The sequence below is a fragment of the Bactrocera neohumeralis genome, chromosome 2, assembly GCF_024586455.1.
Source record: "Bactrocera neohumeralis isolate Rockhampton chromosome 2, APGP_CSIRO_Bneo_wtdbg2-racon-allhic-juicebox.fasta_v2, whole genome shotgun sequence".
In the NCBI taxonomy this organism is placed as follows: domain Eukaryota; kingdom Metazoa; phylum Arthropoda; class Insecta; order Diptera; family Tephritidae; genus Bactrocera; species Bactrocera neohumeralis.
Genome location: NC_065919.1, coordinates 68996931 through 69020808, shown reverse-complemented (window position 1 = coordinate 69020808; position 23878 = coordinate 68996931). Strand labels below are relative to the sequence as shown.

Below are 23878 nucleotides of genomic sequence, written 5' to 3'. Positions count from 1 at the left end.
TTACTCGATGGTCGCCAATATTTATTTTTAAACATTTTTCGTTGAACTGTAACTATTTTCGCCAAATTTGCTACTGAATTTCGATTACGCCAAATCGAAATTATTTTATTTATACATACATACATGTACTAGCATAGTGTGTGAGAGCCATTAAATACGAATAGCACATTTCGTTTATAATACCTAAAAATAAAATGTTGAGAGCATTTTACTCACTGCTCGAAACTTACATTTCCTTTATATTTTTATTTCTAATGAAAAGGCGTAAATCTTCAAAATTGCAATAAACTAAAATTCACCGTAAACAAAAGCTGCAATTTACGGAAAAGCAAAGTAAAATTCACTTTAAAGAAAAATGCCTAAAAATAAATAGCAAAATCATGTACACAAATTCTTTTATATGTATCCACCTATTTATAAATATTTATATCATACAAGGTATTTTAAAATAAAAATCTTTTATGAGAAAAATTTAATTGTTTTTAACTAACAGAAAGGGAAATAAGTTAACTATCTATACTCCATTCAAGATGTGCTTAATATGGTAAAAAAATATTTTTCTTTAACCTCTTATTCGTACTGAAATGCAACTCAGTTCCTTGGATCGGCGTATAGTTTTCGTAATTGCAACTATCTTTCCTTCGATTATGTCAATACAGCGATCGCCGAAAAGTCGGCATAACTGCCAAAATTGCCTCTGGACACACAGATTATAAGGCACGGATACGAAAATCGGTAAAACAAACCTCCCTGTTAGGTAGTGAAACAAAAACACAAATATCTGAACTTGACAAAAATGAAATAAAAGTAGATATTCCTCTTCTTCTATGAAGAGATCAACATTTTCTGAATTTTCATAATTTCATCAATAGTTTTGTTTCATCGATACTGTCCTGATTTTTACTTTTTCCATCCAATAAAAAGTATTTATCAAGCATATATTCACGTGAGAACAACAGCATTTGTTGCGTTTTTACTTGAGTACCTGCCGGCGACGGCCTTACCCCAGATTTAAGTCTCTGGTCAGACATTGTAGCTTTTTCTACTACCAGTTGAGTACCCATCAAACTCAAGGACTGGTGGTATTTGTCGCTTGAACTTCAAGTGTCTTTTTATTAGAAGGAATCTCATTCAAAGTCTATAATATCAGTTCAAGCTGAGTATTCTAGCACTATTTCTGACAACACCATGCCGAAATTTCGAGGGAAGCCAAATAACAGACATAGTGCATATGGATTTTTACTCTCCTCTTACGATAGGCATGCCTTACCGTCGGCAAATTCTACCTCCCAGTCCGATAAATAACCGATAAATACCCTTATCTTTTACGGAAACGTTTATTATTTGCGAAGAATCGCTAATTATATATCGCTTCATAATAAATAAAGTTAAAGTTTTTTCCTTTAAAATAATATCCAGCAGGTACCAAAATAAAAAAAAAATCAATTTCTACTTCTTGAAAGCGATTTGGAGAGCCTACTAGTTTATAATGATGCTTTAATTGTAGATTTAGTAAGATAAAGAAGAGCTTCTGACGTAATTTCTGCAGACCACAGCAACAAAAATCTGTTTGAGCCATCGCCACTCATTTCTCTTTCTTATTGCATAAATTTTAGTCCGTATATAAATGTTTTATGCACATAGTCAACTTTCGAGTACGACACACCCATCACTCGCGCTTTAAAAAATATTTAAGCGCAAACAAACACACACACACGCATATGTACATATGTATATGCACTTACATGTGTAAATTCACAGTCTCCGACATGGCGAACTTGAAATTGAAAATTGAAATTATATTAAGTGCGCGACGAAATTGTGATGATGATGATGCTGCCGGCCGCCGTTGGAGAACGGGCAGCCGCACAGTGGCGCGTCATTAATGGGGCTACTGCTGCGAGTGTGAGTCTACATGTTTCTAAATAAATGTTGTGTGGTGTGCTTTAGTGGCGCATGAGAGCTTCGTGCAATTGCCAAATGTAATGGCTCCATAAAATTACGCCAACGGCTCTAGACAGTCGGTGGAGCATGCCGACAAATGTCGCAACGTGTACTTCGTTGGCCGATCGCATGACTTTGTTCACACTAGCCGAAGCAACATAGGCTGGTAGCAGTTTGTCCGTGCATATTTTGTAGGTGCCCCGCCCAACTGCTGGACTGTCCGACTGTTGGTCTCATGAACAGTCAGACAGTGAGTGCTCAATAATAGTCGTTGCTTTGCTTGGCTCTGATTGCCAGTTGTCGGCTTGCTGCTAGCTCTCCGGTAGTGTGATGCGATCAGCAGCGACCTTTGGTGTGTCCAGGTTATGTCTGTATTTATTATTGCTGTAGACTCGGTGTTTTTCTTCATAATACTGGGCGCTTCTTAAACCTCTTTATTCTTTTTTTTCATGACAGCTTTAACTTTTTAGTAGGATTTTTAAATTATTTGGTTTCAAAATTTTAGCTTGAAGAAGTTTTTCAAAATTAACTGAGTGTTCAAATAATGGAATTTGGATTTTTCAGCTCTAATCTACATACTTATGTATTAAATATATTAAAAAAATTTAAAATTAACATGACGTTTTCCATTACATAATTGATTGCAAGTACAAATAGCCTGCCAGTAGCCATTTAAATTAAAGTCCATAAACGCCTCGAAATTGCTTGCCGACCGCTTATAATTGATCTGAAATTCTCATATGAAGTGTGCAAAATGCAAATTTACTCCACAATTCAAAAGTCATTCCCACAATCGTTTCCCAGTCAATTAAATGTGCAGCAATAATTCTTGAAATGTCTGCTTGTATGTGCGAATGTTAACGGATAAAAGTTGAAGACGAAGCTTCGTAATAACCGCAATACCCTTTTGTGTACACAGTTGACCACGGTTGGGTGTAGATACTTATGTTTGTATGTATGTATAAGTGAATGAAATTGATGTTAAGCAGTGATTTTTATTGCTGCATCATAAATCGTCCTTTGTTCGATTCAAAAAAGTGCCATAAATATGTAAATTGTTTGTAAAAAAACGCAAAAATGTTGCATAAACAAATCAGTATATAAGAAAGTAAGCTTGTGTGTACCTATACACTAAGCTACATAGCTATATTTACATTAATTTTCCATTTTTTTTATTTTGCTCACCTTTTTAATTGATAATCGTATTTCGAAATGAGTTGAACATCTGGCATTGGGTTATTCATAAAACAAAAACAATCGTTTTGTATACTCATAGAGCTATATACACAAATACATATGTATATTGAGGCATAAGTAGAGCAATTCCTATGAGAAATGTGCGTATTCGGGAGAAAAAGCGTTGCGTAGTAATGGCTTCGATTTCAAGTAGCGATATGATTCGATCAAAAATAGTTTATGAACACACAGTGGGAGCCTAAGAAAATATTATTAAACACATGCAAATAAATTTTATTATTTATTTTTTTTTTACTCTGAAGAGGTTATATGAAGTTTACCAAGTTTGTATGAAGTTACCACCCAGAACGAAACGTCGAGACCCTAAAAGGTATACTTACATATGTATATGTACAAACACATATATACATATGTATATAATCACCGTCACGGCCTGAGCCCATTGACAAAAGTTATTGTTTAAGACCAAATCGGACCACTCAAGCATGATTTTTTTTGTTTTGTGCGGGTGAGGAGGTGGAAAATGCCTTTTGCATCATCAGAGCTGTCGGTATTGCAGCTCACTAGAAACCGCCCTCTAAGAAACCGTCGCTCACCCTGGGACCACATTTGCATTACTTCAGGGTGCCGTTCCATTTTTTTCAATAGGGGATTTACATAAGCCAACCTGCGTCCAGGTCCCGCTTTTCGATGCGTAGCAAGATTGCTGCGAATTTCAAAGAAGGTGCGTTCAGCGGAGTCTTCTATCGTGTCGTATAGACATGACGGATTTTCGGCTTTTACCATTCTGTGGAGGTACTTTTTGAAGTATCCGTGAGTTGTGTATAAATCGACTCCTCGTTGACATTTAAAGCTTTCTCTTCTCTTTTCTGGGGCATCCTATATTGACTATTAGTCTGCTCAGTTGGGAGGTGATTTTCGCCGCATTTCCTATGAAGTGCTGGACTTGTACCGAAGGTTAGTCCATCTTTTCCGTAGCGGGTTGGAGAACCTCTAAAGCACATAGCTGCCATACAAACTGACAGATCAAAATGAAGTCCTTGTGGGGAAAACTCTTTCATTTCATAAGATATTTTTACGAAATTTGGCAGAAATTATTGCCCATGGGAACGGTATACAATCTGCTGTCATACAAATTTACCAAACTGAAGCCTTCGTATGAAAAAGTTTTCTAATTGTCAAGTCATCTTAGGAAATTTTTCAGGCACCACGTTGCTTTTCTTATATTTTAAAGCTGCAGTTGAACTTTCTACCGCATTTTTGCCATTCTTATTACACATTTATTACTTTAATCAATAAACTAAGCGATTTTCACTAGCATACATATCATATTTCCATGCAATTTTGTTAACCTAATTTTTTCTTCTCCTACCTTTCTACTTCCAGCTGAGAGCGACCTCTTAACTTTCGCGCAGCGCAAAACGCATTTCGAGTGCGACAAGTCGATTCGCAAGGAGCTCTTCACCGCCACCACACGTCCGCCCAGTGTTCGTATACTCTATGAGGAGGCGGCCCGCGTTAGGCCAACACCGGCCGCCCTCGCCTACCACTCACCGCATTCGCCACGCTCCTTTACATCGGCTGATGGGGCGATGGTGTGCGGCGATGCCGCCAACGCGGATTGTGCACCGCTGCTGGATGGCATGAACGCTGGCGACTTCGATGAACTGGTTTGCACGCCCGTCTTTGGCAAAACCAATCGCAAGATGCGCACCAGAATTGATGCTGAAATTGAAATAAGATTGGTGAGTTGCAATATCAGATATTTTTCTAACTTGAAATATACATACAAGTACATACACATACATATATACACACATACATATATACACACATACATATACGATATACATATGCATGTTTGTATCTTTGTAATTTAAGTAAATGTTTAAGTGTCTTACATGGACTGAGCTCCACTCATTTTCACATACTCGCTCGGGTCCAAAAGCCGCTTTGGCTCCTAACGGTTTGCCACTTCTAAAAAGTCGCCATCTCACACACACACACTCGGCCAAACGCGTATATATTCATACAATATGGCGGCTAGTTTGGTAGTTTCTGCATTCTGTGTGCGGTATTCACCAGTTTTTGCCATTTTAAAGCATTTGAGGTGCGGTTGTATGTCTTTCACACTCACACACACACACACACACACACAACGTTTGCGTTGTCTTCTAAATCGGCTGTCATGTCACTCGTACCGGCTGTTTGTAATTCGAATGTTGTAATCTCTGTGGACTTTTTGTATTGGAAATGGTCATGTTCTTAACTTGATTGAAAAGTTTGTAAGCCACTCTTAAGCGTGGAAACATATGTGCACTCGTGTGTGTGCTAACGGCATTGCATATTTCATTGGTTGTATTGTAGGTGAAAAACGGCAGTGCGTTAGAGCTAATGTTTTTTCCCATTTCATATAAATGTCTGCAATTTATTAGCAAGACAAGTTCACAAGCGTTGTGAATATGAAGTTAATATTTCATACAAAGACGGCATGCTTATTTACAAACATAGATACACATGTGAATGTACAATTGTTTGCGCAGGCTTTTTATGGGAAATTCACTTAATAAATTGGCGTAATAAGGATGCTGGGGATTACTAGTTTTTCTTCTCAATTTCGATTGGCTACTCAAACGCCTGACCAATAGAGAAGTTTTGTTAAGCTTATCACACTTCGATGTTTTTTCAGAATCACATAAAAGTGTTAAAGTTGAATGCTATAGTTACGTGAAGGTGCGCTTGATGTTGGAATTCTTCAACTTTCTTTCTCTTGTGCGAATCGAAGATATTTTGGTTTTAAAATATGAGATAGTGCTTTAATTGATAATTATTACTAATTATAATTTGTATAACCTAAATTTGTTCATGCATTAGATCTTCAATTCCCTCTTGTCCTTTTTAATGGAAGCCTTATATGAATTCTCAACATTCTTTATATGAAAATACAAATAATCCTTCAGATGGACACTTAAATATTATTGAGGCATGAAAATTAAGGGGTTCTGTGTGTTTTCTCGCGCAAAAACGGCCCTATTTTCCAAAATTTTTTGTTCATATAAAAAATTAACTATTTTGTTCAAAATTTGTATTATTCCGAAAATACGTAAAATTTTCAAAAGGAAATATTCAAAACTTGGCCAACACGTAATTTCCGGCAGTCCTTCAGAAAAATTGTACCCCCGCGTTCACAGCAGAACTTCGTCCAGTATTATCTGAAAAAAGAAAAAAAAAACGTGTTTTAATTAACCAGGTATTGGACAAAAAAAATGTTAATTATTAAAAATGCATTTTTCAAAACCTTAAAATAATATTTCGAAAACTTATTTCATTAAAATGGTTGAGTAGTTCGCAAGAAAACTTGACAACCGACTTTGAAAACCAGTTTCGAGAAAAAAAACGCGTTTTAAGACATTATATACCTGGCATAGAGTCAGGCTGTATATCCAAAACTATTACTCGGATCAATTTGAGCATTTAGGATATTCTAGAGAATATCTCTATATAGAATTAAATAAGGCAATAAAAATAACAATTTTTAAAACCGTTAAACCCATCTAACCCACATAGGGTGTCATCGTGAACTGACACTTACTTCTTTCGCAAAACAATGTCCTCTTCTTCTTTATTAACGCAGCAGTGGTTAGAGCTAAGCTTACCACAGCACGTCAGTCATTCTCTTCCTTTTCTCTGTTTGGCGCCAATTGGAGAATCAAATTCATCGTTCCACCGAATGCGATATTCGCCGTTGCCAATGAACACCTTTCTCTTGAAAACTCGTAACGTCGACTCATAAGATGTGGTCATCGTCCATGCCGCTGCACTATATAGAAGGATGGGAATAATGCGTGACTTATAAGTTTTCGTTCGTCGAAAGAGAACTTTACTTCTCAATTGCCTACACAGTCCATGGTGGCACCTGTTGGCAAGAGTTATTCTACGTTGGATTTCGAAGCTGACATTGTTGTTGGTGTTAATACTGGTATCAAGATAGACGAAATTATCTACCAGAAGTAATGACTGTATTGTATTAATATTATTTACAGACACACGGATGGTTTTAGGATGTAGGAGGGAGCTGCTGAAGATATTCATCGAACACCAAACCAGACTCTATACAGCAATAAGCAGTAAATCCACTGCTTTTAAAATGTGGTTGAATCAATTGCAGGCTGCACCCAAATTACCCTCAACAATGAATTAGGAGTTGATTTAATAGCGGTATTTTCGAACAGCCTATTTTAATTTATCGATATCGATTGAAATGAAGTTGTTGCACAATTAGTAAGGAAAATAATTTCGTCTAAAACACATTTATTCGCCATGCCAATATGTATAATATGCTGAGCTGCTAAATAATAGGTTGTCAAAAAAGTCTTGCGGTATTTTCGTAGTTCTAGTTTTATTCGTCGCATCGGGTCATGTTATACCTTCTTGGAAAGCTCATTTCACGCGCTAACACTTGTTTGATTGTTTGTCGTTTCTTTTAAGCCGTTCGTGAGTTATATCGTCGCAAACACGGAGCAAAGTAAAGAGAAAATACGGCATATTTTACAGTACTACTACGATAAAGGCAAAAATGCATCTGAAGCCGCCAATAAAATTTGTGCAGTTTATGGACCCGATACAGTTTCCATTTCCACCGCACAATGATGGTTTCAACGTTTTCGTTCTGGTGTAGAGGTGGTCGAAGATGCACCACGCTCCGGAAGGCCTGTCGTCGAAAATTGCGATAAAATCGCTGAATTGGTCGAAAGAGACCGGCATAGTAGCATCGGTCAAGAGCTGGGTATGAGTCATCAAAAATTCATTTCAATTTCAATAAAAAAAAAATTCAATAAAAATACCGCAAGACTTTTTTGACAACCCATTATATGTGGTCCTTTCGGTTTTTCGTTCACTAGAAAGGCTTAAATGAAACCGTTATTAACTTGGTTTTTCGTTATCGGACCGTGTTTCATGACTTAGAGGTCCGAAAAGTTTTAACCACCGAAAATTCCAAATATTTTTCAGGTACATATTTGAAATAAGTGTAGGCACTAACCAATGTCCTATCTACCGTTGAGAACAGTAACTGTAAGCTTTGTACGCCATTGACCATTGTATGAAATGTTCACAAAATTGTTAATAATACATACTTCTGCTAGCCGTGGAAGGGAGAAAAGTAAGCCAGAGCATTTTACCTAATTAACTAACTAACTCAAAAGAAACTGAAATACCCGCTCAATGACTTTGTGAAGTCTTATTCAATTTCCAAAAACACAAAGCACTGCCGTCAAATATTTATTCGGAAAATAGCTATAACACTTGCTATCCTAGGTGGTAAACTAGAAGTTATAAATTTTCTGTGCCAAGCTTGAAGTTCAAAAAATACATAATTTTCCTAGTTAATGCTAAATTTTATCCAAAATGCCGTTCAGCTAAGCAAACAAGCAGGCGCATTTTCGTAACCCTAACAACACTTAAGTTCTCCTATTACACCGCCTATTTATTACCGAGAACATAATAGTTTTAATCCTGTGCGCCATTACACCAATGACAACTTTTATGCTAGAGAGTAAGAAAAAAAATCAACAACACTTTGTGCACACACATAATTTCCGACAACAAGCGCGAGTATCGAACGAGTCCTTAATCTTTTGAGTACCCGCCATGAATACTTCTTCTAACTACATACATACAAACTGAATACTAATATGAATACTTATAAGTATGTATGTCTATTGGAGCGACCGCAACTCGCTATTAGGCTGCGCCAAGCTCTGCGATAAAACATTTGCACATACAGTGGACCAATAAAGTTTACATACACCTAGTTCTATTAAATTTCGACACGTTTATTTGTTTCAAAATGGATAAATTTTGTGGTTTTTTTCTATCCATTTCATGATATGTATATTTAGCATTAAATATAGCATATCAAAATATTTTTTTTTTTACACAAATAAAAAAAATTTAAGTTAAAGCTTAAAATGAGCATAATTTATATCAAAAAAGTTTACGTACACTTATGAATGTTTATATAAATCAAAAGTAATTACAATACTTTTAACGGGTTTTGGCCTACATTTTGTTGCTATTAGTGTCCCTAGGCATCGTTGTATGCTCCCCACTCAATTTCTAGTATTATTTCCGGATATTTTGACCCATTAAGTCCATGATCCAGCTTTTTGGCCTTATTTTGATGAAATTCGATGTTTTCGAATACGGTTTTCCAAAAAGTTCCAGATATTTTGAATAGGATCCGCAATCACTAGACATTAGCGATTGCGGGACCTATGGAGTTATTTTTATTTCCATAACAACCATTCACGTACAAGATAAGTTGTGTGTTTTGGGTCGTTATCCTGTGGTAAATAGAAATGGCTGCTATTAACAGCCGATTTAAGCACACTTAAAATTTAAATCTTTTTCTTAAAATGCTCAGATACACATGCTTATATATTTTTGAAATGTACACAAAAAAATAAATCCCCAAACAGTAAGGAATTTGTTGAAGAGTGCTGGTTATCATAGACGAGTCGCGCGTCGTCAGCCATACATATATAAGGTTAATAAAAAGAAAATGTCGGCGTTTGCTAAACAATATTTAAACAAACCGTATTGGTTTTGGGAAAACATTGTGTTCACCGACTATTCAAAATTTAATAAATTTGGTTCGAATAGATCACGAAAAGTGTGGAGAAAGATCAATGAAGAGTCGCAAGGACAAAATGTATTGCCAATGGTAGAGCACTGTGGGGGTAATGTTATGGTTTGCGGGTGTATGGATGCATCTAGAGTTGGACATTTGGACTTTATTAGTGAAAACATGGATAAGCATATGTATCTGAACATTTTAGGACAAAAATTTAAATTTTAAGTGTGCTTAAATCGGCTGTTCATAGCAGCAAAACCAATTTCCAATAGGATACCGACCCAAAATACATGTCTTATCTTGTACTTGAATGGTTGTTATGGAAATAAAAATAACTCCATAGGTCCCGCAATCACTAGACATTAATCCTATTCAAAATATCTGGAACTTTTTGGAAAACCGTATTCGAAAACATCGAATTTCATCAAAATAAGGCCAAAAAGCTGGATCGTGGACTTAGTGGGTCAAAATATCCGGAAATAATTCTAGAAATTGAGTGAGGAGCATACAACGATGTCTAGGGACAGTAATAGCAACAAAATGTAGGCCAAAAACCGTTAAAAGTATTGTAATTACTTTTGTTTTATGTAAACATTCATAAGTGTACGTAAACTTTTTTGATATAAATTATGCTCATTTTAAGCTTTAACTTTAATTTTTTTTATTTGTGTAAAAAAAAAAATATTTTGATATGCTATATTTAATGTTAAATATACATATTTTGAAATGGATAGAAAAAACCACAAAATTTATTAATTTTGAAACAAATAAACGTGTCGAAATTTAATAGAACTAGGTGTATGTAAACTTTATTGGTCCACTGTAAATGTCGCCAATGCGTAATAATGTTATTTAAGAGGCAACAGCGCAAGAACACAGCTCCTTCAGCGCATTTCATTACGACCGTGCGAGTGGCGGTAACCAAACTCACCGCATCACACAAAGCTCGCTAGGCCAAGTAGTGCTTTTAATTTGTCGCGGTCGTAAAGTAGATACATATGTGAGCACAATTGTATATGGGCATGGGTATAACCCGATACGAAAGTTATGGGATTAAACGTGAATGGTGGAGCATGTTTACGCCTGCCGGTGCATGTTTACGTTTTCTTTAACTGGCCTTAGCTGCGTTGGTCATTAGTGGCGAGAGGCTCATTGAAAGGCTTTTAACTAACGTGATGCGTAAATGCGAAAAGGATTAAAAGTCAGACCAACGGCTAGATAGGTGATGTTGTCAGCTGCAAGGCAACACACTGTGGCAACGCTAATGGCACCAATGATAGACACATTTCATGGCAAGGCGAACACATACATACATGCATATATGAAAATAGTGTCAAGTGAAGAGTTAGAAGCCATCATGTCACTATCGTAACTGAAGAAATATGGCAGAAATTAAAAGCTATGAACCACCACTCACCGCTCGATTGGTCAAAGTCAATCCGTGCGCGTTTGCTTAACAGAGCTGCCACCAATATTGAGTGTATGTATGTTTGTGAGCACCCGTATAGGCCAACAGTAGCACAACACACATGCGCCAAAGAATTGATTTTCCGGAATTTCATTCGAGCTGAGTCCTAATTTGTTTACTCATCCAATGCCCCAATGGACTTTGGTGTTAGATAAACAAAAATAAAGCACTAAGTAAATATGGCACAAGTGTTTGAATTGAATTGTAGCAGCATAAGCGGCGACACACAAGTTGACGTGATGCTTTTAAATGATATGCCACATGCATCATACATACATACTACATATTTGTATATATAGTACATACCAATCCAGACCTGCTGGGTACTGCTGCATAGACGAGCGTGTATTCTGGCCAACATTTAAGTGGAAATTTCACGCCTCAAGCAAGTTACCGTGGCAGGCAGCTTGGTAGACGTAACCGAAACCATCCGACCATCCAAACATTCAACCAGCCAACCAGCCGGTTAACCAATCAACCCACCAGCCACCGAATCAGGCTTTTAGTCACTTAGGCAAAATAATCAGACAATTTGACTTTAGTTTCTGCAAATTGGCCACCGGCTAAGTTATAAAAATTAGAATATTTTTTGTGTTGTGGTTGGTAAAGCTACATACATACTTACATATATTCACGTCTACTCTTGGAGTCACTTACCATATGTGCTTATATCTTTCAATTTACATATGTATGATATAAAAAATGTACGTACTTTTATTGTATTCATGTACAGTGTTGTATAAAAATAAAGGTACAAAATGTACTTTATTTGGTAGACGCTGTAGCCAAGAATATGAAAAATATGTAGAGTTCTCGGTGGATCGTGTAACAAATCTCGACCAAAACAAATTGTAAAATTTTTAATGTTTTCTGTTGTCAATCGCTCATCCACAGCAATGTCAAAGAATTCAATAGATTTTTGATGCAGAAGTCTTCCATAACATCCATTAGTCGATTTCCATTTCTTACTCTCTCATTTGCCTGAAAACATCAAGTTGTACGTCCCAAATAAGAAGAGAAATTCAGTTATATACAAGGTGCTCTCCAAAGTAAACAGGACTAGGAACAGGAATCTAGCGCCCCTGATGGCGCCCTCTATATGACAACTGCTGCGTTAGAATCTGCTATCTTCATCGATTGTCCAGTGAGAATTTCATGACATTTCATTGATTGGAAGTGAAGTTATTGCGTTTTAAGTGTCAGTATGTTTATGTTATCGGTGCGAAAATGAGCTTCGAACAAGAAGCCAATACTAAATTTTGTTTTAAAATTGGTAAAACTTTGACCGAAACGATTCAATTGATGAAACAAGTTTATGGCGATGATTGCCTATCCCGTAGCAGAGTGCACGAGTGGTTTCAACGTTATCAAAGTGGTCGTGAGGACATAAATGACGATCAACATGTGGGCCAATCAAAATCCGTAACCACCAGAAATTCCATCGAAACTGTGCGTGAATTCATCAAAAATCAGCCGAAATCATCATTGAAATTCATGGAACTGGAATTGAACATCTCCACAACATCGATTTATCGCATTTTGACCGAACATTTGGGCTTACGAAAGGTGTGTGCACGGTTTGTTCCGCACAAATTGACTGACGACCAAAAATTGCTCAGAATCCAACATTCGAAGGACCATTATTTGACCAAAAATCACATTTTAACCATTAACCACTCCCCGTATTCACCTGATATGACACCGTGCGACTTTTTCCTTTTCGGAAAAATGCATTTTCCCATAAAAAGAAGGTGTTATGCAGAGTCTGCGCAGAGTCCATTCAAAAAGCTTGCACCGGCATACTGGCGGCCATACCAGCCAACGAGTTAAAACACTCGTTCGACATGCTTTTGGACCGTGCAAAACGCTGTATTGAAGCAGAAGGAGACTATTTTGAATAAAGTAAATTGATTTTGCCGAAAAAACCATTTGTTCTGTTTTATTTTTAAAAGTCCTGTTTACTTTGGAACGTACCTTGTATTTACTTGTATTATTTTTTTTGGCTTGTCGCATCGGGGCTCCTTCTTTCTTCAATATGATTTTCGTAAATCAGATATAAATTATTAAAAGTTTCAGTGCAGAAAACTCTGTTGCTGTTTCGATCCATCGCCAAAATGAGAAAAAATAAATCATAATAAATAAAAAATAGTCCGCTTCATGCGTTTTCCACTGTAGCGACCACATCTGGTCACTTGTGTCTGAGCCTTTTGCGGCAAGCGGTAGGCATGTCTGCAATTATAGCTTAGTTAGACCTAATTAGAGCCTAGGATAGTAAAGTTTTTAAAGCGAAGCAAGTGCCAGTTTAGTAACAACAACTGGAATTAACACATACAAGAGACGATATGCCCTATATGAATAGGTGTGTGGCACATTGCAAAAAGTAGTAATTAAAAAATCATAATATGCGAATGAATCAAAGGCACAGAGTTGTTTATTTATGACAAGATTCCTAGTAGAAAATGATGCATAGAAAAGTGCCTAAAATGTCTGAGAAATTGTACATCATGGTCATTATCCGTACTAAACTTTTATTAAAATTTCGTATACCATAAATTGCAAAAAAAGTCTCTACCAGGAGTCTGAATTTTAAAATATTATATGTTATAATTAAGTATATAACGAAATAATTTAAGATTATGCTCTTATGTTTCATAAAAACAACTGATGAAACTTCTTCGGAATTTCAAAACCATGTTGAAATATCATTTTTTTACTAATTCCAATCATCTTATTTCAATGTATGTATTTACCAATTTTAATGCAAAAAAATACTTCTGGCATTATATGAAAAGCATTTCGAAAATTATTATTTCAAGGTCACACAATCTACCGCCAATTTCCTATAGGGTATGTATTTACATAGAGTCACTTACTCACATGCATACATTTACATATATGTAATTTCTGACCAGCGCTGTCTTCTGCATTGTGTCTGGCCGCTAGCGTCGTACTGCGCTTCATAACGATCTTCAATGCCAACACTCCGCATTAGGAGCATCGCCATAACTTCACATCCAGAGAAAAGCAACATCAGCAGCATCAATGCACTTCCAACAGCAATCGCCTTGGTTGTAGTCTTTCCTATTTGTTGGTTCGCTTGTTGTTGTTTCCGTATTGCTGATGCTGCTGCTTGCCATTCGACCACACATCGCACAGTTCCTATGAAAGTTGCACAGATATTAAGCGTATTATTTATGACCACAGATTAGAGACAACGAGGCAAATACAGTGCACATACAAGCGCGCCATTACACACACACACACACACACACACACACACATGTGAATTCATAATGATTTTCAAGTATGTGCACGTCTGTTGTTGTCCAGTGGACCCTGCGAGGTCTTTTGCAATACCCAATTGGATATTTTTTTTAAATTTTTGATAGAATTTTGCCCAGCTTTTCTTTGTTCTGAGAGTGTGGTTTCAAAAAACTGAAATTTGAGAACAAGACAAAGTTGGGTTCAGAATTTTTTTAAGTTTTAGTAGGTTAAATAACGTTGTAGAATTGACCCAAAATCAATGGATCTCACTTGGACAGATATTTGTCTATTGAGTTACCCATAAACTCCCTAAAATGGATCACCAGATCCTCACAGATCGACAAAGCATTTTCGGCTTACAACAAATTTATTTAGGCGGTTAACATCAATCTCAGCCACGTCGCTAAGTCCTCCAAAGGTGTGTCTGCCTCAGTGCCTTCAACTCAGTCTATCCAAAGCCATCTTCATCCTTTCTTTATTTTTATTATATTATTTTATATTTAGCCGCAATGGGTGTAAGTGAAGTGGGAAGTGTCAAGTCAAAACCCAAACAATTGCGGCGAGATTGGATTTACTAAAAGTCTGTAGTTTGCAAGACCTCTTACGGTTTACTCTGGGCCAGAAGGATCTCGCAGTCGCATGAGTTCTGATTGTTAAACAGCGCTTGATGAGCTCACTTCTGGACCAAAAATTCAACGCCAGATCGCAAGAAGACTTCAGAAAACCAACAGGCTTCCAATCGACTGAAATTGAGGAAAGAGTGCTCTCTCTGGCGATTTCACTGTAACAAGGCACCTAAGAAGCCTAATATTAAAGCGTGAAGCTTTTGCTAATGAGGTCATGTACACTTTGAAGAGTTTTAAGAATTTTTCTAACTTTTAGTAAATTAAATAAAGTCGTAAGGTTGATCCAAAATCGATGGATCGCACAGTCATCGAACTCAAAGCCAGTATAGACGATCAGCTATGGTAGTGAATGCACACCTCTCTGAAGGAGGCTGCACTCCTCAGCTTTACCTACTTTTAGTAATATTTAAAATTTGTTTGTAAACCAGCTGCAGTTGAAAGATTTCATTACCAACACCAAAAACTATAGTTTCGGTTACCACACAATCCGAAAATTTTATTTTCACTGTAAAATTTTTTCCCACAGGGTCCGAGATCCACACTATGTCCACTTTTTCCCATAACACATACGATTTCCATTTTTCCCCATCTTGTTTCTGCACATTTTTTTTGGTTTGCCTCGCGAAAAGCAATGAATAAATTAGTGTGCGAGAAAAATTGGAATAAGTAGCGAGTACTTGGTGTGTTTGTCGGTCGGTTCAGTCATGTGGTAAGCGCAGGATTTCCGCGCAAATCCTCTTCCATAAGCGGCGTCGCTCAGCGTATGCCTTTGCTTCAGTCTTCGCCACCGACGACTGCCACAATATTGTCTTTATTTTATTTGATTATGTACTCGACTTTCTCTCGTCGTCGTCGTCTTAAATGTATCACTAGTTTTTGTTTGTTTTAGTTTTCAGTGGTTTTAATTTAATTTAGCGTAAGCTTTCTGCTGCCAACTGAATTTTATTATTTTAATTTGCTTGATTGAATTTTTATACGCGCGAAAATGTGAAGAAAAATATTTGCTGATGGCTTTTAGCATTTCATTTACTTAATTTTTATATTTACCATAGTTCGACATACTTATATTTATTTTTTTGGACAAAATTTTTATTTGCTATCGCTTCTGTAATTTTTTTTTCTACCATAAAGCGTCCTGAGCTTATTGAGAAATTATGTATCAGAAATGACGCCACACAATTGCCTTTGGACTTTTGTGAATCGCGTGACAGAGTCGCATTTTGCATTTCTGCATGTGGCGCTGGAGTGTCCTGCCCTGCCTTCGCCAAAAATTTTGACCTTTTCAGAGTTACTCGCTTTAAGCTTGTTTGTGTGTTCATAATTTTTGATAAATATTCTATTACGCCCAAAACGGGTTGAGCGTGAAACTTATTAGCTTATCGCGCAAAACTGACCTCGACTTGGCGTTTATAGTTTATACAGAGGTTTACCTTGTTCTAATTAATTTAAGTTCTTTCCTTGTGGCTGAGTAAATGTGTTACTTTACGCTAATAGTTTTTAGCTAATAAGAATTTGATTAGAGACATGAAAGCTTTGACCTAACCTAGAAGTGTGCATTTATGAAAGTGTTCTTCGAAAGTGCCAATTAAATACTTTCGGACTGTGGCAAATATTGATTTATGCGGCTTTAAATGTAGATATATTAATAAGAAAACGAAAATGTAATGGTTTCACTCATGACTTTATGACTTTCGTGCTTACTGCGACCTTATGACTTTAACTCACGACTAACTCCAACATTTTTATCAACAGGGCCATAATGAATTCTAGGTTATCCGCATAACCTGGATAATACAAGCTGTTACCCAGATTTATGTCATCGTCACTCACGAATAACACTGATATTTACACACATTTATCGTTTAATTACTTACCTTTCATTTTTCTTTTATAATCCGCAATTAATTAATGAAATCGTGACATCACTATTTTGTAATTTATTAGATTTTCTAATTATGTTTTTTCTTCTTCATTCTTTTGCAGCCCGCCGCCATTGAAGATCTCCGCAAGTGGACATCGAGCGAAGCGTTAGGCGACATGACGGTCACACCCGATTGTATGCATCATGTTGACACGTCCATTAGCACCTCGATGGTGATCGGCGATAATGGGGTATTGACACCCGCCCTGTCTCCGTCCGTGCTGTCGGCCGATGCAGTCGACGCACTCTACGCCATAAATGTCAGCCAAATTGGCGACAATACGCAACTGCCTAACGATATAAATAAAGATGTGCCTTTGAATCATCGACTGCCTTCACCCGAGGAACAATGTAAAATAATAGCTTTAAGGTGAGTTGCGACGCGGGGTCTATACACATTACTCTTTATTAATTAGAATTTCGTGTTTGCTTGTGCCACTTTCTTAAGTTTGTCACTTGTCGTTAAGCACTTCGCTTCCTTCTCTGCAATGCCAAAGAAATGTCAAAAAAGAAGTGCCAAGTATTTGCTTGTTAGTTTTGTTAAATGAGCACCATTTAGGTAATGAGTTTTTCGTTTTTTTTTCCAAAAAGTGTGAGAAAATGCTAACTATACACGATGATTTTAGTTGAGCTTAAAGAAGTTAATTGCTGGACTTGTAACTGTGCTAGTTTTAGGTGTGTACGTCTAGTAAGACTAAATTTCATGAACTCAATTACTACAACAATTAATTAAGTAAATTTACAAGAATTAAACATAACAGCAAGAGAGAGGAGAAAGAAAGGTGTTTCTGTACATTTGTTAGAGACTGTGGAGATTTTATTGTTCAAGGTGGAAGCTTTTATGGGTTACAGAGAAATTGCATATTTTTTGCAGCTGGAGTAGAGAAGTTTTTAACGACTTTATTCTTCTTTTTTAACTGTCTGGTAAATTAGTTTTAATTGAAATTGAAAATATGTTAGAATTAATTTTGCTGGGAATATTCTAGAAGTAAAAGTTTTGTTAGCTTCTTTTTTAATAGAAAAATATTGAGCTTAAAAAGTTCCTCCAAATTAGAATCCCCTCTTCGTGACCAGAAAAGTAATATTTTTCATTTTACAATCAATTACAACCAAAATGATTACGACAAATTACCAGCACCACATCTCAATTCTTATAACCCCAATATGCCAACAAATGCATTAGGGTGTCAATTGTTATGTATAAGAAAATTATGTTTGGTGAGAAACGCATTTTCGATTAAATAATATTTTCGCAAGCGAAAAATGTCGATAAATCATACTTGAATATTCCACAATAAATGAAGAATACACGAAGAAATCTATAAAATAACGAGTCCCGTAGGGATTTTAAATAAAAATTTAGTTTCTGAGATATTCTACTTTTGAAGACAAAAGTTTGCTGATAAGTGTGCCTATCTCGTGTACCCTCTTTTTCTTCTTCTTTTTTCGTGCCGGGTCCCAAACCCAGCGCAAAACTCTGCGAAGTGTGTTTCGCCTTCTCATTTTAGCTCGCCTTCAAACGGATGTTCTTTGGCTACCCAGAGAATACTTGTGCTAAGACTGGAAGTCGTGAGGTGCTTGAGCCATATGTAAAAGTATCGTTCCTGGCCTCACTTGCGTGAGCTTCTATACCTGACTCCATCCTTCTCGTGTACCTACAACCACATAATCAATTATAATAAATATCTTCATTATCGCCTTCAAAATAGACTCCTGACCTTATATAAGCAATTGTTATAAGCCTTAGCGTGAAGATCTTCAGTGCATTCAACGAATTTTGGGCTTTTTTTTTTGTTGGCCAATTTCGATGATATCTTCATAAACCCACGATTCACGAGTAATAAGCTGGGTTCTCAGCTACGTTGTCAAGCATCGCTTTAACGACCTCTATTTCAAGTCGATTTTGCAAAAATTTTAGGTCTTTACGTGTGAGTATAGTATTGACACGCTTTGTACCCAAAATATGCACCAAAATGTGTTAGGTTGATCCATAAGAAATGTTGAAAGGCTGATAGATGACTTGAGCAATTAAATTCCTTTTTACATATTAAAAATCGTCAGATTGCAGTCTCATTATTAGAAATTCAAGCTACTAAGCATACATACATATTAAATCTATAGCCTATGTGATCGAAAATTACCGCATACCCTAATGCAAATTAATAAGGTAACTTCGTGATCGCTTTTAATGGCAGTGAATGCAATTAACCTCTAAATTATCCATTCCAATCAACTAAGGAAAATGTAGAAATAACAAAAACAAGTTGCTTTAACCGAGATAGCCAATAGCACTGCAAGAACCAAGAACCGACTCTGCCATTAAAGCATACGCTACCAGTGCCATTGGAGCTACCGCAAACGTGCCGCTACCGCTCTTTAGCCGCCTCCTTGATTGACTATTTACAATGCAATTTTATTGTTTATCCAATGCTGCTTACTTCTTGTACACGTAGCCGCCGAAGAATGCTCTCTGCCAACAATTTGCTAATAATTTTTCTGCTTTTCTATTTTTCTTCTTCTTTCTTTATACCTCTACACCAGGTATCCAGCCGAAGTGATCTCGGTGGACACGTCGGGCAAACGTTTCCAGCGCATGTGTGCTGCGCGCAAATCGACAACCGGTTGTTATACCGGCAACATGGCCGAGACGAACAATTTGAACGATGACGTACAAACGGTGAGCCGACGTTCACGTTCGAGACGTGTACGCGGCAAACGACGTAACACAATCGCCGGCACCGATCAGAAGGAAATTCAAGATGCGGCAAATGGGTATGTTGTTGTTGTCTTATCATGGTTTCGCTGCTTTAGGTTTTCCTGTTTTTAAGTTTATCAACCAACGACATTGGTGGCTATTCTGCATTTTGATGCGAGTCAATGCCTTCAATGAGCATTGAGCAAACAAACAGTGATGTGCGAAAATGTTCGCGAAATTAAAATTTTGTAAATAAATACATTTTTGCTTATTGTTGGAAGTTATAATATTAAAACATATTGTACAGACATACAGTGTTGTGCAGAAATGTTCGCGAAGTACATATGATATTCTAAAATCATTAAGTGAAAATATTTAAAATATTTAAAATTAAAAAAATATTGATTTCGAAAAATAAAATAAAATTTAAAATCGATTTATGTAAAACTTAAGTATTTGATGTTGTGAAAAAATTTAAAATTGAAAATATTTAAAATTTTTAAATTGGTATTTTATTAAAAAAATATTTAAAATTAAAAAAATATTGATTTCGAAAAATAAAATTAAATTTAAAATCGATTTATGTAAAACTTAATCAATTTAAACTAAATCGAAAAAAATAAAAGTTAAAGCATGAATTATGAAACAGCATATGAAAATTAAAAAAAGTGGACATTAAAGTGAATTAAAAACGTGCTTTTGTCGCCAATCGGGCCACTTTTAGTTACATATTAATATTTAAATTTTTCTATGTATGTACATATGTATATTAAAGCCGGCTCTATCGGTGCTTCGTTTTACAAAAATTTTAAAGTCGCTTTAATTTATTTTGCTCACTTTTGGACCCGCTCGTTTGCAGTTTAGCCGCCAACGCATAAATAAAAATCGATGTAATTTAAAATTAAATATTTAAGTATTTATATACAGACATATGTAATGCATATATATCCTAATTTCTATTGTAAACAATTGCGAACAAAAATTATTTATTTAAATGCGAATATACATATATACATTTTTTGTATAAAAGTATTGCAACCAACATATAGAAATTATAATAAAAGGACTGAAAAACAAAACCAAAGTTTTTTGTGCGCAAAATTGAAGCATTTTTATTTAATTGTAAATATTTCATGCATTCACATACATAACTATTATTTATTTGTAAACTCGATTGCATTTGCCCCAATGTAAATAACTCAAAAAAAGAATAATAATAATATTTAGGCGTATATATGCATACCATACCATTTTAGACATATATATACATATATACGTAAATAGTAAATATCATACACTCATATTACATCAGCGCCATTTATACATACATACATACATCTTTATACACCCAGTTGAAATTATTGTGATTTTAATTATTTGTTATGCTGTTTACTTTCGTTTCCATTTAATTTCGAATGAATTTTTCAAAAACAAAACTACTAAATTTCTAGTTAGTTATAGCTAAACAAAAATTTTTGAATTGAATATTTGATGTTGTGTTGAATATTGACTGCAAAATAAACCAAAAAAATAAATGTTCTTTATTTGCCTAAACAATTCACAGCATGCTTAATGTAAATACAAATTACAAACATATTTATGTTGTTTCGATGTATTTTTTTTCTCATACATACTATATGAAACAAAATTTTACACTTTAGCTGTCGCTTAAATATTTGTAATTGAATTGTACAGTATTTGTTGTAATGAAAAAATAGAAGAAATTAAAAAAATTGCTATAAACTGCATATGCAAACACAAAGCTACTAAACCAACAATGCAACCAAAACTAACAGCTTAACCAAATTTAATTAAAATTAAAAAAGTGCGCCGAATGCATTGCTCCGCGCAAAAAAGAAAAAAAATTAAAAAATTACGCGACGCTCCATACATTTTATAAAAAAACGCATAAGCGACATTTGCCATTCGCAATGACATAACACATGCCCACATACCTACATACCAAACATACAAGCATATACAGCTCACTCTTTAACGGTTTTGCGCCTACCGCCAACATCCAAGCATCCCAACGCCAGCGACAATGCAAGCAGCCACATTGTTACAACATTTTTATCATCAAACAGCTCATATTTATGTCATAAACATACACAAAACTCTGCCTACAACAAATAAAGAACAGTAATAATAAATTATAGTTTACAAAAACAAAGAAGAGAAGTCAAACGAAAGGAGCGCTTGAAAAGTAACAATAGCAAATAATGCCTAACAGCAGCATAAATCAATACAAGGATTTCAGTATTACAGTGACACTCAAACTTCCACCAAGCAGTCACATAAACATATAACCTACAACAATCACACCACCACCATTGTAGCCAAAAACTTGCAAGTGTTTTATGCAAAATATATTTTTATAAAAACACATATTCATACTATAATTCATATTTGCCGCACATTCGTGCCACACATTCCTTCATCGTGATGAGGCAACGGCGTCTCACTTCAGCAAATATCCATAAATCTGTCCACACCATTCGGTGTTTCAACGTGATTTTTTATATGGTCGTTCACCGTATATTTTACACACACAGATACATACATACATACATACTTATACACACATACACACATGTGTATTTGGAGTGGACCCAATCTGCCGAATGAAGTTATTCCGATCCACTGCATTAATGCGTTCACTGCATTTTATTCACAAATTCCCTTCAATTGAAGTTTCGCAGCAGGCAGCATATGTATGTATGTGCGTGCGTCGAAGTGCAACCTTGTTTTTGTTTGTTTGTTGCAATTTGATACCTTTTCGAACGTTGAAAGCAAAAGTTAATTTATTTCTTTTTTATGCTTTGCTTGTTTATATTCTCAATATTTCTTGCCATTGCAACACTTCGAAACTCAGCATATTTTTGTTGTTGGCCGTTAAAGCTGGTCTCAAATATCAAAAAAGAAAACTTAAAATTCAATATAAAGTCGTGAATATACATACTTACATATGTATGTGCATATATACATTAAGTACATAATGTATTATGTATAATATTAAATGGACCTCCCGAATGAACGAGCAGAGTTGGCGAAGGGCAGTCTTAAGTAATTCTAAAATTTGCTAAATACATATATTTGTCTATATGTATATATAATAAATAAATTTTTAAATCTTTCTGTGTGAATTTTAATGCTTTCTTAACGTTGAAAGAACCTAAATATTCCTTTGGTCAAGTGATTAAGAGTTTAATTAGGTTTAAAATAGTCATAAAAAACATCCAAAGAGACCCAAGGTGTACGATACCACCAAAATAATTTCTGACATAAAGCTTCCAAATTCTTGGAACTCTCAAAATACTGACAAAAAAAAACTGATTACAAAAAACAATCAGCAATTGCCTAGCGAGGCTTAAACCCAGTTGAATACTACTTCTTTAAGGGGTTACATTGGCTTACGGGTTGTAAAAAATCGAATTTTTTTATTGTCTTGTTAAATTCTACAACACCTATAAATTATTGTCCTTTTCAAGTTAATCCGAGTAATAGTTTCGGAGATACAGCTTTGAGAACTCGTGCCCTCGAGGCTAGTTGGGCTGAATGCGCCGTCTTTAACTTTTGAAGTCGGTTGGCAAGATTTCTCGAGAACTACTCATCCGATCTTCATGAAATTTCACACAGGTCTTTGAGATACAATTCTTAAACACTTAGACAAAGGATTTTTTTCGATTACAACTATTTCAAAAAAAATGTCTCTAAATTTTAACTTTTTTTGTAAAAAAATCTGCCAAAAATCCAATTTTCAGTTTTTTTCCTTTGGCCGTGTTCCAAGTTAAGGTTTTAACTAAAACACGTATTTTCTCACTTTAGATGATCATGTAAGTTATCCTGCCAACGCATCTTTTTTTTAATTAAAATATTTGTTTCCAAAAATTTCCGAATTTCTTCAGAATTTCTTTGTTAATAGTGATGTTTGTAACAATAAAAAAATCTAATAAAAAGAGGAAACCCATGTAACCCCTTAAGTCGAATCTTGAATTTCCGAGTTGCCTTGATCGTAGTTTATTGTAGAACACTGCTACACAGTCAGTCTTTCCTCTGCGAATCGCTAAAAATCCAAAAAGTACAACTACTTCTGATGCGAAAGACTATATTGATCTGGAAGCCTAAA

The 23878-nt window shown here is 35.5% G+C and overlaps 1 protein-coding gene across 1 annotated transcript in view; it reads left to right on the top strand.

The window, feature by feature from the left end:
* LOC126760019 (uncharacterized) overlaps nt 1-23878 on the top strand; it is a 136152-nt gene that overhangs the window by 93354 nt on the left and 18920 nt on the right. Inside the window, exons 2-4 of the mRNA XM_050475344.1 lie at nt 4528-4886; nt 17117-17424; nt 19596-19826. Of these exons, the coding sequence (XP_050331301.1) occupies nt 4528-4886; nt 17117-17424; nt 19596-19826 (898 nt within the window). The remainder of the gene's footprint in view (nt 1-4527; nt 4887-17116; nt 17425-19595; nt 19827-23878) is intronic.